At 39.4% G+C, this 16,618-nt stretch overlaps 2 protein-coding genes across 3 annotated transcripts; both read left to right on the top strand.

Annotated features, from left to right (window-relative positions):
• Positions 1–1,546: 1,546 nt before the first annotated feature.
• Positions 1,547–6,103, top strand: LOC125908579 (olfactory receptor 8B3). 2 transcript variants are annotated; one of them, XM_049611350.1, is made up of 2 exons: positions 1,547–1,564; positions 5,177–6,103. In XM_049611350.1, the coding sequence occupies exons 1-2, from the start codon at positions 1,547–1,549 to the stop codon at positions 6,101–6,103; spliced, it is 945 nt and encodes a 314-aa protein (XP_049467307.1). The 2 variants fall into 2 exon arrangements, with proteins under 2 accessions (XP_049467307.1, XP_049467306.1); XM_049611349.1 differs by lacking the exon at positions 1,547–1,564 and adding an exon at positions 4,116–4,126 and having other exon boundaries at positions 5,143–6,103.
• Positions 6,104–15,327: 9,224 nt separating this feature from the next.
• LOC125908622 (olfactory receptor 147-like) lies at positions 15,328–16,383 on the top strand. Its single transcript, XM_049611352.1, is given in 2 exon segments — positions 15,328–16,349; positions 16,352–16,383. Coding segments are annotated over 2 exon segments (927 nt in total). The 5' UTR covers positions 15,328–15,454.
• Positions 16,384–16,618: the final 235 nt, after the last annotated feature.

Genomic DNA, 16,618 nt, shown 5'->3' on the forward strand with positions numbered 1-16,618 from the left:
TTTGCGGGAAGTGAAGCCTTCTGTCCATGGAGAGGCCAGAGTTTGGGAGTCCAGCCAGAGCCCTTGGAGCCTCCTGTCTGTATCCTCCTATATCTCCTAAAATGTGATTCTTTACGTTTTGTTGTTAACAACAAACACAGCACACACACACACACACACACACATTTTACACACACACACACACACACACACACAAATAATGATGTTGTGCACTCTCATGAAGAGTAATAGTAGGACATACCCTGTGTTCCCCTCGTCTTTGATTATAATACCAACCAAATTCTGGGTGTCTCAGTCTTTATTCTTGGAGGAGAAAGGATGAGAGTCTTGACTTAAGTTGGCTTAAAGAAAATTCCAAGATGAATAACATAATAAGATCATAAGACGAACAATATATTACATCATGGCACAATGACAACTTTTTACTGTTTTCCTCACAAAGAACAGCAGTTTCTACAATCACCCACAGATGAGAGAGCCCTTGTAGAAGCCCAGAAGTTTTGTGGAGAAGTCACAGCACACTGTTGGAGCAAATTAAGAATCCAAGATTGGATGTACTGAAGCAGGTAAGAGGAATAGTTTCACTTTACCTATGTCCTGCGTCCTCCAAGGCAGCACAGCCCAGTGCCAAAGAGGTGTTCTTATAACCTGTGACTTGTGATTTCTCTCACTGGGGAAAGTGAGAGTATGTGAGTGAATGCCTGGTTTCCTTAGCTGTATGAGACACTGCCAAAGAGATCCACTTCTCTTTTTTTTAATTTTTATTTATTTATTTATTTTTTAAAAATTTACATCCAGGGGCGCCTGGGTGGCTCAGTCGGTTAAGCGTCCGACTTCGGCTCAGGTCACGATCTCACAGTCTGTGAGTTTGAGCCCCGCGTCAGGCTCTGGGCTGATGGCTCAGAGCCTGGAGCCTGCTTCCGATTCTGTGTCTCCCTCTCTCTCTGCCCCTCCCCCATTCATGCTCTGTCTCTCTCTGTCTCAAAAATAAATAAAAACGTTAAAAAAAAATTACATCCAAGTTAGTTAGCATGTAGTGCAACAGTGATTTCAGGAGTAGATTCCTTAATGCCCCTTACCCCTTGAGCTCATCCCGCCTCCTACAACTCCTCTAGTAACCCTCTGTTTGTTCTCCATATTTAAGAGTCTCTTATGTTTTGTCCCCCTCCCTTGTTTATATTATTATTGCTTCCCTTCCCTTATGTTCATCTGTTTTGTGAGATTCACTTCTTTTCATCCCATCCAGATTGCTTAGGTATATCATGTGGTTGAGCATGGGAGTTGTCTGGGAAGGTATCAGGTAGGGCTGTTGGAGGGCATCAAAGGGATATGGGGTGGGTCAGTCGATTGAGAGTCTGACTTCAGCTCAGGTCATGATCTCATGGTCTGTGAGTTCGGGCCCCACATCGGGCTCTGTGCTGACAGCTCAGAGCCTGGAGCCTGCTTTGGATTCTGTGTCTCCCTCTCTCTCTCTGCCCCTGCCCTGCTCATGCTCTGTTTCTCTCTCTCTTTGTCAAAAATAAATAAACAACAACAAAAAAAGGATATGGATCCTACTAATCATGTTGTGGACTCCATCAGGAAGCTTGCTTGCTAATGAGCCATTGGGGATAACTCCAAATAGTCATGGGCACCCCCTCACTCACACATAACCCTACCCTGTGGATGACTCCCTGTATGTGCTTCCAGTGAGAGAGTCTTTGCAGATGGCTAGTGAGCACATGCGGAAAGATGGCCAGACTGCAGGCTGGGGAGAAATCACAAACTGAGCATTCAGTCCCATCTTAAGGAAAGCAAAACGGAGGCTCTTGGCAACCAACCTGGTTTTGCAAGATTGAGTGAAGGCATGTAAGTTTAAGAATACTACCGAAAGGTGAAACAAAAAGTATGGAGCAGGAATAACCTTATAAAAGGTCAGAGAAAGGCTCAGAATCACTAGCAGGGGTGACAGAAGGTAATTCTCTCCTAAAGCAAGTCAGAAAGACTGGAGGAGGTGGCTGCTTCTTCAGATAGTAAGACAGTAGCAGTCTTCAAGGAGTATGAATTATCAGCATAAACTGACACCACCAAAGGAACACAATAATTTTCCAGAAACAGATCACAAGGAAATGAACATCTGTGATTTGTCTTATAAAGAATTCAGAATAGCTGTTTTAAGGAAGCATGGCGAGCTACAGGAAAACACATAAAGACAAGTCAATTAAATCATGAAAACTATGCAAAATGAGAAGTTTAACAGAGGGATAGAAATCATAAAAAAAAGAAGCCAACTTTCTGAAGCTGAAGAATATAATGAATGAAATGACAAATCCAATAGAGAGCATCAGTATCAGATTGGATTGGGCAGAAGAATAAGCCTGTGAAGTAGAAACAGGACATTTAAAATTATGCAGTCAGTGAGAATACAGGAAAAACATGAAATGAATAAAGAAAGCCCCCATGGCCTATGGAGTACCATTAAGCGAAACACTGTAGACATGATTGGAGTTCCCAAAGGAGAAGGATGCAGAAAGGGGCAGAAAACTTGGTTAAAGGAATAATGGCTGGGAACTTTCTAAATCTGGGGAGAGATTTAGACTTGTAACTCATAAAGTTAATAGGTCACCCCAATATTTCAACCCAAAGTGATCTTCTCCAAAACACATTATAATTCAGCTGTCTAAAACGAAAGATAATGGAGAGAATTTTAAAAGCAGTCAGAGGAGAGGCGCCTGAGTGGCTCAGTTGGCTGAGCATTCGAGTTCAGCTCAGGTCATGATCTCATGGTCTGTGGATTCGAGCCCCGCATCGGGCTCTGTGCTGACAGCTCAGAGCCTGGAGCTGCTTTGGATTCTGTGTCTCCGTCTCTCTCTGCTCCTCCCTGCTCACTCTCTCTCTCTCTCTCAAAAATAAACATTAAAAAAATTTTTTAAAGCAGTAAGAGGAAAAATAACCCTCATATGACCAGGAACCCTACATAAGGCTATCAGATTTTTTTTTTTGAGAAACCCTGCAGCCCAGAGAGAGAGGGATGATATACTGAAAATGCTGGAAGAAAAAACTGCCAACCAAGAACACTTTACCTAGTAAAGTTGTCTTTCAAAAATAAAGGTGAAATGAAAACTCTCCCAATGAAAGCTGAGGGAATTCATTACCACTAGACTTGCTTTATAAGAGATGCTGTAAGGAGTTCTCTGAGCTGAAACAAAAAGACACTAACTAGTACCATGAAAACATTAGAAAATATACAACACACTGAAAATTTAAATATATTCAGTCAAGTTCAGAATACTCTAATACTGCAATATGGTGGTTAATCACTTAATACTAGTAAAGGTTAAAGGAAAAAAGTACTAAAAATAACTATAGCTACAATAACTTGTTAATGGATTTACAATATAAAAAGATTAATTGTGACATCAGAAACAAAATATGAGAAGGAAGTAAAGGGATAAAGGTTTGTATGTGATTGAAGTTAAGTTGTTATCACTTTAAAATAGACTGTAATGTCTGTAAGGCACTGAATATTTAAAGGAACTCAAATGTTTTAAAAGGGTAAAATAAACTTTACTGAAATGTCCATAAATCTGTATGAACCTAAATCCTTAAAAGTAATATGTTACCTAGAATTATAATTAGAGAAATTTTCAATGACATGAATTATTTGAACCTTTAGAGAGGACAGCATAAGATCCTTTCTCATAAGGAATATATAATCTCTGATGGGAAATTAACATTTACTGTCACAATTAGGATGTAAGCACAGACACCAGTTCTTTCCCTACAGAGTTTATTGAGATGGGAAGGTCCTGGGGGAGACTCACACCTGAATTTCTAGCCAGATCCAAAAAATATATAAGCCTTAAACAAATGCCTTGAGCTCTGACACAGTGGCTCAGGTCTCAAGTATGTAGTGGCCCTTCGTATTTTCTTAATAAATTTATAATGACCAGTTTGATCTACAGCCAAGAATGACTCCTGGAACATTCAGACTGTGAGATCTATGCTATGACCCTTTTGCCAGTAAAGGAAGAAGAAAATTCAGTGACTATCTCTGCTCAACCTTGACATCCTAAAGGCCAGTTCTTCTTCCAGTGGAGGTGAACCATACTTACAGGGTCAGCATGGTTATTTCCATGGAGGGAGAGTGAGTTAATCAAGTTTCTATTTACCTCTCATGCTCTCTGTTCCTGTAAAATGAGGAAAAATATTTATAATTCATAACAAGAAACTCAACGTATAAAGCTCTGGCTATATACTTTTCTGTATATTTTCTGTATACTTTTCTGCTTATTCTAAGCATACCCTCTGTTGGCTTCATCTTCAGTGTGGTAGCAAGATAGCCATAGCAGGACCAAGTGACATCTAGCATGTAGCAACATCAGAGGAAAAGATTTATCTCTTTCTTAAGTTGTAAATTGAAATAGACATATAAAAGAGTTTATGTGTTATAAGCATGCAGCTCGATATGTGTTCACAAACTTAACAACTAAATAATCAGTATCCAAATTGGTTATGTTTCTGCTTCATGCCTTACTACAAAACCAAGGAAAGCACATCCACCTTTCTTTATTCATTATCTGTCCAGCTAGGCTGGAACAGGGAAGCAGAATATGTAGAAACACTGACTACATGTTGAATTATAAATCTTAGGCTACCAAAGTTCCCCTCGATACTTGTTACCCATTATTGATTTCATGGATTCTTGCAGTAAGCTATCTGCAAAGATTATAGACTGGTAGGGACACTCTTCTAGGAAGCAGAATTATGATATGCTCTCTGCCCTAGAGAAATCGGCTCTTTCATGATTGTTGTCACAGTGAAACTGAGGTATCTGGTAGGATAATGGAAACATAGGAACTAGGAAGTGAACGATCAGATGAGTGGGAGGGAGAGAAGGGGGATACCTCCCTACTGAAGCTCACCAACAGGTGGGCTTAGTCCTCAGCTACTCCATCCTTGTATCTTCTAGTAAAGACAAGGGCAGTTGTTTGTCACATGAAGCTCATGCAACAAAAAACAGAGTGATTTTAATGTTGACGGCTGTGTATGGCAATCCATTCGGGCCCTGTGAAGCAAAGTCTTCTGAGTCTTCTGCTTATGAATGAGAGCATGTAAGGAGAGAGCTGGGGTCTCTAATGGGAGTTTCTAATGTTCTCGCAGATTTCTGAAGAGAAGAATACTGGTTAGCAATGAGTCCTTAGTGACTGAATTTCTTCTTGCTGGCCTAACAGACCGTCCAGAGCTCCAGCAACCCCTCTTCTTCCTGTTTCTGGTGATCTACATTGTCACCATGGTGGGCAACGTTGGCTTGGTCACTCTTATTAGTCTAAATTCTCACCTCCATACCCCCATGTACTACTTCCTCTTCAACCTGTCCTTCATTGATGTCTGTTACTCTTCCGCTGTCACCCCCAAGATGCTGATGAACTTTGTGTCAAGGGAGAATATCATCTCCTATGTTGGCTGCATGACTCAGCTGTTTTTCTTTCTCTTTTTTGTCATCTCGGAATGCTATATGTTGACCTCAATGGCCTGCGATCGCTATGTGGCCATCTGTAATCCGTTGCTGTATAAGGTAACCATGTCCCGTCAGGTCTGTGCCTTGCTGACTGTTGCTGCATATATGATGGGGTTTGCTGGAGCCTCTGCCCACACAGGGTGCATGCTCAGACTAACCTTCTGCAGTGTCAATGTCATCAACCATTACCTGTGTGATATTCTTCCTCTCCTCCAACTGTCTTGCAGCAGCACCTATGTCAACGAGGTAGTAGTTCTGATAGTCGTGGGAATTAATATCACAGTACCCAGTTTTACTATCCTAATTTCTTACGTCTTTATCCTCACTAGCATTCTTCATATCAGATCTGCTCAAGGACGATCGAAAGCCTTCAGTACCTGTAGTTCTCACATCATTGCTATTTCTCTTTTCTTTGGCTCGGCAGCATTCATGTATCTTAAATATTCTTCTCCGGGGTCTATGGAGCAGGGAAAAGTTTCTTCAGTTTTCTATACTAATGTGGGACCCATGCTCAATCCCCTGATCTACAGTTTGAGGAATAAGGATGTCAAAATTGCACTGAGGAAAGTCTTGATTAAAATCCAAAGGAGAAGCATGTTCTAATTAGAAGTGGCAACAACATAAAGAAGTTCAACTTTTTATTTTATAATTATTGGTGTTTTTCAAGGAGAGAATGTGATCATAAACATGTTGTTTCTAGAGATTGTGTTTTGTGTGGTTTAATAGACGTGCTTGTGATTTTTCTGATAGCTGATCTCGTCTCATTTTTCCTTCTGTATCTCCATCAACTTGTGCAAGTTTACATAAATAAGTAATACGTTTTCTGGGGTGCCTGGGTGGCTCAGTCGGTTGAGTGTCCGGCTTCAGTTCAGGTCATGATCTCACAGTTCGTGGGTTCGAGCCCCGCATCGGGCTCTGTGCTGACAGTTCGGAGCCTGGATCCTGCTTCGGATTCTGTGTCTCCCTCTCTCTCTGCCCTTCCCCCATTCACACGCTGTCTCTGTGTCTCTCAAAAATGAATAAATGTTAAAAAAAATTAAAAAAAAAGTAATATGTTTTCTAAATAGAAACTATGCACTGATATTTAAAATAACTTCTATACTACTTTTGTCTCTGGGCTATTCCTAATATGGGAAAATATGATTAGTTTTATCAGTTATATAAAGTTGAAGTTAGATCTCTCTGATCTAGATATAGAAATGACAAACACTACAAGAGCTCATTCATTTTATTTTATTTTATTTTATTTTATTTTATTTTATTTTTTTAAATTTACATCCAAGTTAGTTAGCATATAGTGCAACAGTGATTTCAGGAGTAGATTCCTTAATGCCCCTTACCCGTTTAGCTCATCCCCCCTCCCACAACCCCTCCAGCAACCCTCTGTTTGTTCTACATATTTAAGAGTCTCATGTTTTGTCCCCTTCCCTGTTTTTATATTATTTTTGCTTCCTGTCCCTTATGTTGATCTGTTCTGTGTCTTTTTTTTTTAATTTTTTTTAATGTTTATTTATTTTTGAGACACAGAGAGACAGAGCATGAATGGGGGAGGGGCAGAGAGAGAGGGAGACACAGAATCAGAAGCAGGTTCCAGGTTCTGAGCCATCAGCCCAGAGCCCGACGCGGGGCTCGAACTCACGGACTGCGAGATGGTGACCTGAGCTGAAGTCGGATGCTTAACCGACTGAGCCACCCAGGCGCCCCTGTTCTGTGTCTTAAAGTCCCCATATGAGTGAAGTCATATGGTATTTGTCTTTCTCTGACTGACTAATTTCACTTAGCATAACATACCCTCTAGTTCCATCCACATAGTTGCAAATGGCAAGATTTCATTCTTTTTGATTGCTGAGTAATACTCCATTGTATATATATACCACATCTTCTTTATCCATTTATCCATCGCTGGACATTTGGGCTACAAGAGCTCTCATTCTTAACAATATTGTTACTGGTATAGGCAGCAGCACTCAAAGAAATGCATTTCAAATTGTGTGTAAAGATTATAGTAGGATCAGATCCCTCCAATAGTGGCCTTTTGTTCTATTTTTTCTTGTCACTTTTTCTGTTATTATTCTGACTTTCCTTCTGTTCTTTGGTAATGGCAAGATCTATATGACATACTACCTGCTTCTGAGAGTGTCTATCAGGGCGATGTATTCAATATCTAAGACAATACATAGACTCCATTGTTCATTGCCAATCATAGTAGTAAGAGGGGATGATTAGAGAAATAATACATATGTATCTCAGGATCCCAGTAAGGGGGTTTTGGGTTGGTGGTTTAGTGTATTATAAAAGTTGCATTCTTTACCATCTAAAATGATACCAAGTATTTGAAAAAGAGCATATAGTTCTTACTGTAAATTTTAAAATTTATCACCTTAAGGAAAATACTACACAGAGTATTAAGAGGAAAATTTTAGCCATTGTTTTATTAATACAGTGAAGTTTATCATGAAAAAGGTGTATATTAATAGAAATAAACTATATTCCCAGCAACATTTTGTGAATTTACTGAAACCTTGTCTCACCAATAAGATACTAAATATATTTAACTAGTTGCTTTTTCATATAATTTTCCTACTTGCCACAAATGCTTTTCCAAAAACCACAAATGTTTCCCAAAAAGCGCTTTTCCCATTTGTGTATTTAGAATATTAAATATAGTGGGAGGTAAGAAATACCTCTTACCTTTTATTCATGTGTTTGAATAACAACAATAATAAACTAAATGTTGTAATAAGAAATAGAGATTACATTACAAAACACACACACTAGTTTTCTGTAAGTCCCAATATATCTGCTTAACAATATATTGTTTAAAATATTGAACTCTGCATATTTTTACACAAATAAATTTTACTTACAAAGACATGAAATATTTCAAATTTTGTTTAATAAGGTATAGTTTATATATAGTAAAATATACAAATATTAAATATACACCTTGATGACTTTTTGCCTAAGTATAAACTCCACCCAGAAAAAGATATGGAACATTTCAATGAGCCCAGAAATTTTCCTCATTCCCCTTTCTAGTCAACAGAAACCCCCATTGCTCTGATTTCTCTCACTTTAGAGTAGTTTTGTCTCTTTTTAAAAATCTTAAGGGGCGCCTGGGTGGCGCAGTCGGTTAAGCGTCCGACTTCAGCCAGGTCACGATCTCGCGGTCCGTGAGTTCGAGCCCCGCGTCGGGCTCTGGGCTGATGGCTCAGAGCCTGGAGCCTGTTTCCGATTCTGTGTCTCCCTCTCTCTCTGCCCCTCCCCCGTTCATGCTCTGTCTCTCTCTGTCCCAAAAATAAATAAAAACGTTGAAAAAATTAAAAAAAAAAAAAAAAGGGAATGGATAAACTTTGATATATCTGTAGAAGGAAATATTATTTAGAGATAAAAAGAAATGAACTGTCATACCATGAAAAAACATGTAGGAGTGTTGAAGACCTATTTCCAAGTGAAAAAGCCAGTTTGGAAAGGCTAGCTACTATATGTTTCCAACTGTATGACATTCTGGAAAAGGCAAAGCTATAGAGACAGTAAAAAGATCAGTTGTTGTCAGGTTTTTGGAGGGTACCAGGAGGGGTGAATAAAAGAAACACTGGGGATTTTTAGGGCGGTGAAACTATTCCATATGACACTGTCATGATAGACAAGTGATGTTATGTACTTTTCAAAACCCAAAGAATATTACAGTACAAAGAATGAAGCTTAATGTATGGAAGTCTAAAAACTTGTTTTTGAAGTCATGGCAATCCCCGGAAGGAACACAAATAATGAACAGGGAATCTTAGTGCATTACAAAATTATGAAACAACTTCAGTGAAGGAGAAGGGGAATAAAAGCTAGAAATGAGTGAAGTTCGTAAGACTAAAAGCAAAAGAACTGTACATAAGCATGCGCTCTAGTTGATGAAGTTGGTTTCTATTGGGGATGTTAGTTAAGAATTCTGATACTGCTGCAACATGCATACTGGAATTGAACAATTAAGTAAATGGATGGTGGAGGAGGGGAGCCAGGTTTCTTGCTGTTGGAGTGGGAATTTACAAATAAGTGGAATTAAATGGAGGCTAGAATGATGGATGTGATAATAGATGAGAGTTGGAAACATTAGTACAAACTCACATTTAGCCTAATAGAGATAAAGATGGTTACACATGTATATACATTTGTCAGTATACAAACATATTTCTTTGTTTTGTCAACTGAAAGGGTTTTAAAAGAATGACACCCCCGTAGTAACAAGCACAACCAGCATTGGGATCTTGGTTTCTAATACCATTCCCTAATACAAAGAATTTAATACCATTTCCTGTAGAAATGGCTGATTCAACAACCAGGGCAGGAGATAACCGAGATGAGCCTGGAGCATCTTGTAATGCCACAGAGTAAGGAAGTGCTATAAACACACCAAATACACACACACACACACACACACACACACACACACACACACACTGGGAGTGTTCCAAAGGGGCATTGGAGGCAACTGAAAGAGCTCTACTGGAAAATTTGAGCTGGACAATTTGAGTAAATAAAGTATATATTGGGTTATAATCCAGTGTATAAGTAACTCTTCATATGGTCAAATTGATATAAATAAATAATTCAACAAATTAGTATTTCCTACTCCTTAGGTGTGGGCTGCTCATAGTAACTCCTTCCTAAAAAGTACAGAGTGGAAGTTGGAGTGCAGAGAGCATGACTTTACAGTGGAGAAACCTGACAAACTGCATCAGCCAAGTGATCAAAGTCACAATGAACATTCATAAACCATAAGGGTAGTATATATTCTTGACACAACGTGATGCAGATGGCATTACCTCTGTGATCTGCATCTCCCAAGCCCATAATCTCAGTGTAATCATTACAAAATCATCAAATTCCAGTAGAGGGACACCCTACAAAATACCTGACAAGTACTCTTCAAAACTGTGATGTCATTAAGAACAAAGAAAGTGTGAGAAACTGTCACAGCCAACAGGAGCCTAAAGAGACATGACAGATAAGTGTAATATGGGACCCTACGAAGAAAAGAAGACATTAGGTAAAAGCCAAACTAAATAAATTATGGACTTTAGTTAAAAATAATGCCTCCATATTGGTTCATCTTTTGTAATGAATGTAACCATATGATTGTAAAATGTTGGTATTAGGGCCAAATGTGTGCCAGAGGGATGTATGAGAACTCTGTATTATCTTGTCAGTTTTTCTGTAAATAGAGAACTCTTTTTAAAAGTAAGGTCTGTGGGTGCCTGGGTGGCTTAGTTGGTTAAGCTTCCAACTTCCACTCAGGTCATGATCTCACAGTCTGTGGGTTCAAGCCCCGCGTTGGGCTCTGTGCTGACAGCTTGGAGCCTGGAGCCTGCTTCGGATTCTGTGTCTCCCTCTCTCTCTGCCCCTCCCCTGCTCGTACTATGTCTGTCTCTCTCTCTCTCTCAAAACATAAATGAACATTAAAAACAAATTTTTTTAAGTAAGGTCTAAAGCATACTTTGGAGATATTGAGTGTTCAGTTCTAGACTACCACAATAAAAAGAATATTGCAATAAAAAAATCAGGTCTAAAAATATTAAAAACATGACACAAGAACTTAGGGCATACAGCAAAGCCAGTCTTCTGAAAAAGATTAAAGCTACAAATATTATCTGAAAGAGGTTCTCCCTACATTGGGAGGCAAAAATCATTATCACCAGTGATGGGAGACTCGAGACTGGGAAGTCTGTACAAACAAACCTTGTTAAACCTTTCTAGTTGCTTCTGCACAGTTAGCTACCCTTGCTAAAGCCCCTTTGCCATGTCACGTTTCCACAATTTGCTACCCTTTGTCCAGCTTGCAATTGTAAGCATTTGGCTCTAAGCAATTTCTTTTGGTTTTCACTTTTCTTGTGACAAATCCCATGCACAGTAAGTGATGAGTCACTAAATTCTACTCCTGAAACCAATATTGCAGTATATGTTAACTAACTAGAATTTAAATAAATTTTGAAAAAAAAATTAAAAGGTGGATGTTTTTTCCCTACTAATCTGTCTCATGTCAATTTAATTCTTAGGCCCAGCTGGAGACCCTAGCAGAAGAATTTTTCCTCCTCTCCAGAATACAGTTTTTATAATTTTACCTACTTACATATGTACCAATAACTTACAATTAGCATAGTTTTGTATGTTTTAAAATTTGTGTTTTCATACGGTGCCTCGTCTTTTGAATTTTTTAACTCAAATTTCATATTTGGTATTTATTCTTGTTCATATATGGAATAGTTACTCATTTATTTTCAATCTGCTTGCCAGGGTCTATGTAGATGCTCTCTGCTCAGATCACCTGGAGTTTAGCTTACTCTGACCCCGAATCTCTCACACCATCTCTGTGGCCCTTTCATTTTTTTTTAATTTTTAAATGCTTATTTATTTTTGAGAGAGAGAGAGAGAGAGAGGGAGCAGGGGAGGGGCAGAGAGACATGGAGACACAGAATCCGAAGCAAGCTCCAGGCTCCCAGCTGTAAGCACAGAGCCCGATGCGGGGCTCCTGAGATCATGATCTGAGCTGAAGTTGGGTGCTCAACCAACTGAGTCACCCAGGTGCCCTGCCCTTTCATTTGTTAAAGTTGGCCTGCCTTTTTGCTTTTTCACCTTTTCTGAAACCCATGCACCTTTATTGAGACCCTGAATGTGTAGCTCTGTCTATACTGAAGCAGGCATTTACCTGTAGCAAAACTGCGATAAACTGCAGACACCTGCCAAGGTCTAAATGCCGGATGACCAATAGGTTTTCTCCTCAAAATATGCTCATCTGAACAGCAGCTTCTGTGTTAGCTGGGAAGTCATTAGAAGTACAAAATCTAGTGCGCACTCCAGATTTACTGAATTAGATTCTGTTTTCCTTTTCCTTCCTGGCACTTGTAGACTTAATTTTCTTTTTGTTACCTCAGTTATATATTTACCCTTAAAAATATATTGGCCGGGGTGCCTGGGTGGCTCAGTCGGTTTAGTGCTGGACTCTTGGTTCTGGCTCAGGTCACAATCTCACAGTTCGGTTTGTAGGATCCAGCCCCGCAGAGGGCTCTGTGCTGTTAGTGCAGGATTCTCTCTCTTTCCCTCTGTCTGCCCCTGCTCCTCTCTTTCTCGCTCTCAAAATAAATTTTAAAAAAACTTTTAAAAAATTAAAAAATATGTTAACTAACATTTCTGGGTGTTTATAGCAGGTTAGCTCAGTGAGACATTGTCCTGCAAATTAAAAATTGATTTAGTCAAAAATAAGTTTTTCTTTTCTGCATCTTTATGAGAATATACTATAAGGCTTAAATTACCACTCACTTTGACAAGTTAGACCATACTGGGCTTGAGTTACTAAAACGGAGTCAAGGGATGTTCTGGTAGGTCTCATGAAAAGGGTCACCATTTCACATACTTTGTTACAATTGAATTAGGCTAAGGTGACTGTTATGTAGGTGGAACAAAGGACATGAATGAGATAGTTTTGCAATGTATGGATAAGCTCAGAGTCCCTCTACACTCATTCTCTATTGCACATATTAACACTGGTTGTATTAAAGGTGAAAAAATGACCTTCAGCTCTGGCTTAGAACCTTGGCATAAAACTCTTCTTGCAATGTGATTTGATATAATATGAAGTTAAAGGGAGTGTTTCTGGTTCTTAGATCACCTAAATAAGAGTTCTTAACATTTCTATAGAAAACACATGTTTTAATGAATCTCCAAGGTCCTCATCACTACTGCCGCCCAAGGAATGTGTATCTTTTGGGACATATTTCAAATTTACCCTGAGGAATGTTTAGTCCCCTTGTAATTTTGAGGAGTCCGAGAATAATAATTGAGACCCATTTTAGTAATGGTTGGTTTTAAATTATCCTAAGTGTAGACCCATATGAGGGAGTTCCTAAATATTTTTCTTGACCTCTGTTCTTTTTCCCTTTACTCTTTCTCTCATTAAGTTCACATAATGTCATGGCTTTAACCTTTATAGAATTAATCTCCAATTTTTTTTTCGTATTCTGGTCTGTGTCTTCAACTTCATTTAGCCTTAAGTAGGCTGTATACTTCTACCTGGATGTCCAGTTGGCAACTGAAGTCCACCATGTTCAAAATTGAATGTATATGTATATGAATATTTCTACTCGTTCTGAGTTCTCTTTGTTTATAGCAACACCATAATTTATCCAAATCCCTATGCTAGTACCTTTGGGAATTTCTTGCCTATATCTGTTCCCCTTTGTGTGAAGTCCTGATGAGTCCTTCCTTACAACATCTCTTGCATTATATTTATTATATATTATTTATGTGGTTATTATATATTTATTTATTTTAATATTATAATTGCCTCTCATAGCTCCTCCTTCCTTCAGTTTCTCTTGTACCAGTCCCCACTGCTGGCCTCCACCATATTAGTCCTTCCAAATCCACGCTTTGATCTTTTCTATCCTGTGCCAAATAAGAATTAAAATCTCGAGTGGCTTAATGGCCTCTCATAATAAGCTGATCTTGATTTTGGCATTTGAAAGCCAAATGCCACTATACTGACCTAAATCTGACTTTTGATCTCACTCCATGCTGCAGTCCAGAGGGGGAGACATTGGAACTTCTCTGAGAGCCTGTGAAAGTAAGTCCTCTATGTGACATTCAGGGAGAAAGCTCAGTAACTCTGATCTGTATGGTATCTAAGAGTTCAGTAGTGACCTTTACTAGTCTTACTGATGTCTTTTTCTTCCCACATTCAGGTCTACAGAGAAAACCATTGACACCACACAAGCCTTTGCCTGTGTGCCAAGAATTCTGTTGTAGTATTCACTATAAATTCCAGGAAATTCTGTTGTAGTATCCACTATAAATTCCAGGAAATATGGAATTCATCTATTCTTCTATTATACAAATATTTATTGAACACTTAGGTGCTACAGGGATAGCACTGGAGAAAATAGACACAATCCATTTGGAGCTTAAATTCAAATGTAAGTGGGTACATGAGTGTGTGGTGGGAACACACAACAAATGAATAAATGAATAAATGGGTAGTATTTCATAGAGTGATAGGTGCTAGGGAGAAACCATTGTGGATGCAGGAAAGATCATCATGTTCTTCTATCTGGGGATGTACCCCATTTGGGAGGAAATGAAATTGTATGCAAAATGGCATACTCCCAATGGTCAATGCTATTCTCATGAACTAAGTTGTAAATGTAGACTAGGTAAAAATTGTTTTCCACTGCAAAGTCTGATCTTTGGGGAAAACACAGGTCTTCCAATTTTTAATCAGTTCCCTAGGATTTCCCACCCATGAAAACTCCTTTGGGTCATGTTAGCAGGTGGATCTTCTGGCACTAGCAGATGATATTTACTTCCCCCTAGTCTGAGAGGACACTGGGCAAAACCACCATCAGAAATCATGATCTGTAACTCCTGGCTCCTCAGAGTCTGTGGTTCTGAGGTTTGTGCTCTGGCTCCATCAGTTCAAAACTTACTCAAAACAAAAATAACAAGAAGATCTCTGTTTTGGGTTGTTCATCCCTGAAATTCATCAGAGCCAAGGTCCAATATTAAAGTTCTAATGCAGAAGAGTGAGGATTGCATTTTATCGTTCCTACTATTCTTTTTCCAAATATTTTTTTATGAGAGCCACAGACCCCTTGAAATGATATATCTCTTGCTGAGATGGCAGATGTCCCTGAGGTGGGACTGGTGGACTGTCAAAGAAGGCGTATAGAAGAGATGATCACAGGGTTCCTGCATTTTATCCCTATGGATATTGCCCTTTATGACTTTTTGATAGACATCTTTCAACAATCTCAGCAAAGGCTGAGACAGCAGTGGCACACAGGAGGGTGGGTGTGAGTTCCTTCTCATTCTGGGACTCTGTCTCATTACGGAGGGATTGGGGGAAGAGAGCTGGGTGCTCATTTTAATGTCACCCTCTGTCCTGTTCTCACAGATACGCCCTAGGGAACAATGGCAGCAGGCAATGACTCTTCAGTGACCCAGTTTATCCTGCTGGGTTTAACACAACAGCCAGAACTCCAGCTGCCTCTCTTCTTCATTTTCTTAGGAATCTACGTGGTCACCGTGTTGGGGAACATGGGCTTGATTATTCTGATTGGTCTGAAGCCTCACCTGCACACTCCCATGTACTACTTTCTCTTCAACCTTTCCTTCATTGATCTCTGCTACTCGTCTGTCATAATGCCTAGAATGCTGATAGGTTTTGTAAAGCAAAACACCATCTCTTACGAGGAGTGCGTGGCTCAGCTCTGTTTCTTCTCCTTCTTTGTCATTGATGAGTGCTGTATTTTGACATCGATGGCCTATGACCGGTATGTGGCCATCTGTAAGCCCCTGCTTTACAAGGCCGTCATGTCCCACCGGGTCTGCCTCATGCTGATGGCAGGAACATATGCAATGGGGTTTGTGGGTGCCATGGCCCACACCGGGTGCATGCTGAGGCTCACGTTCTGTGATGGCAACATCATTCATCATTACATGTGTGACATACCTCCTCTCCTTCAGCTCTCCTGCAGAAGCACCTACGTCAACGAGCTGGTGGTTTTCATTGTGGTGGGAATCAATGTAATAATGCCCAGTCTCATCATCACCATTTCTTACATCTTGATCGTCTCCAACATCCTCCGTATCCGTTCTACAGGGGGCAGGTCCAAAGCCTTCAGTACCTGCACCTCCCACATAGTTACTGTTTCTCTCTTCTTTGGAGCATCAGCATTCATGTATCTAAAACCTTCTCCTGCTGGGTCCCTGGATCAAGATAAGGTATCCACAGTTTTTTATACCATTGTGGGGCCAATGATGAATCCTTTTATCTATAGTCTGAGGAACAAAGATGTCAAAATTGCACTAAGACTTTTAAGAAAAGGGTGTTCTCTTGAGTAGAAATGGTGTTAGTTACAGATGCCAACTCCTACTAAAGGCACACAGTGTATGAAGCTATGGAGAGAACAGTAAGAAATCAAAGTAGAAATGCAAATGATTCAAATATAGGGTAAATTAAGCTCATTATTTATAAGTCATTTCACAAAGACAATATAAGGAAGAGGAGGATCTGTCCTTTATCTTTTCATGGAAAGTAAAAGTAGTTCATTTGTTGTTCTCCAACTTATTTTC

This window comes from Panthera uncia, chromosome D1, assembly GCF_023721935.1.
Source record: "Panthera uncia isolate 11264 chromosome D1, Puncia_PCG_1.0, whole genome shotgun sequence".
Taxonomy (NCBI): domain Eukaryota; kingdom Metazoa; phylum Chordata; class Mammalia; order Carnivora; family Felidae; genus Panthera; species Panthera uncia.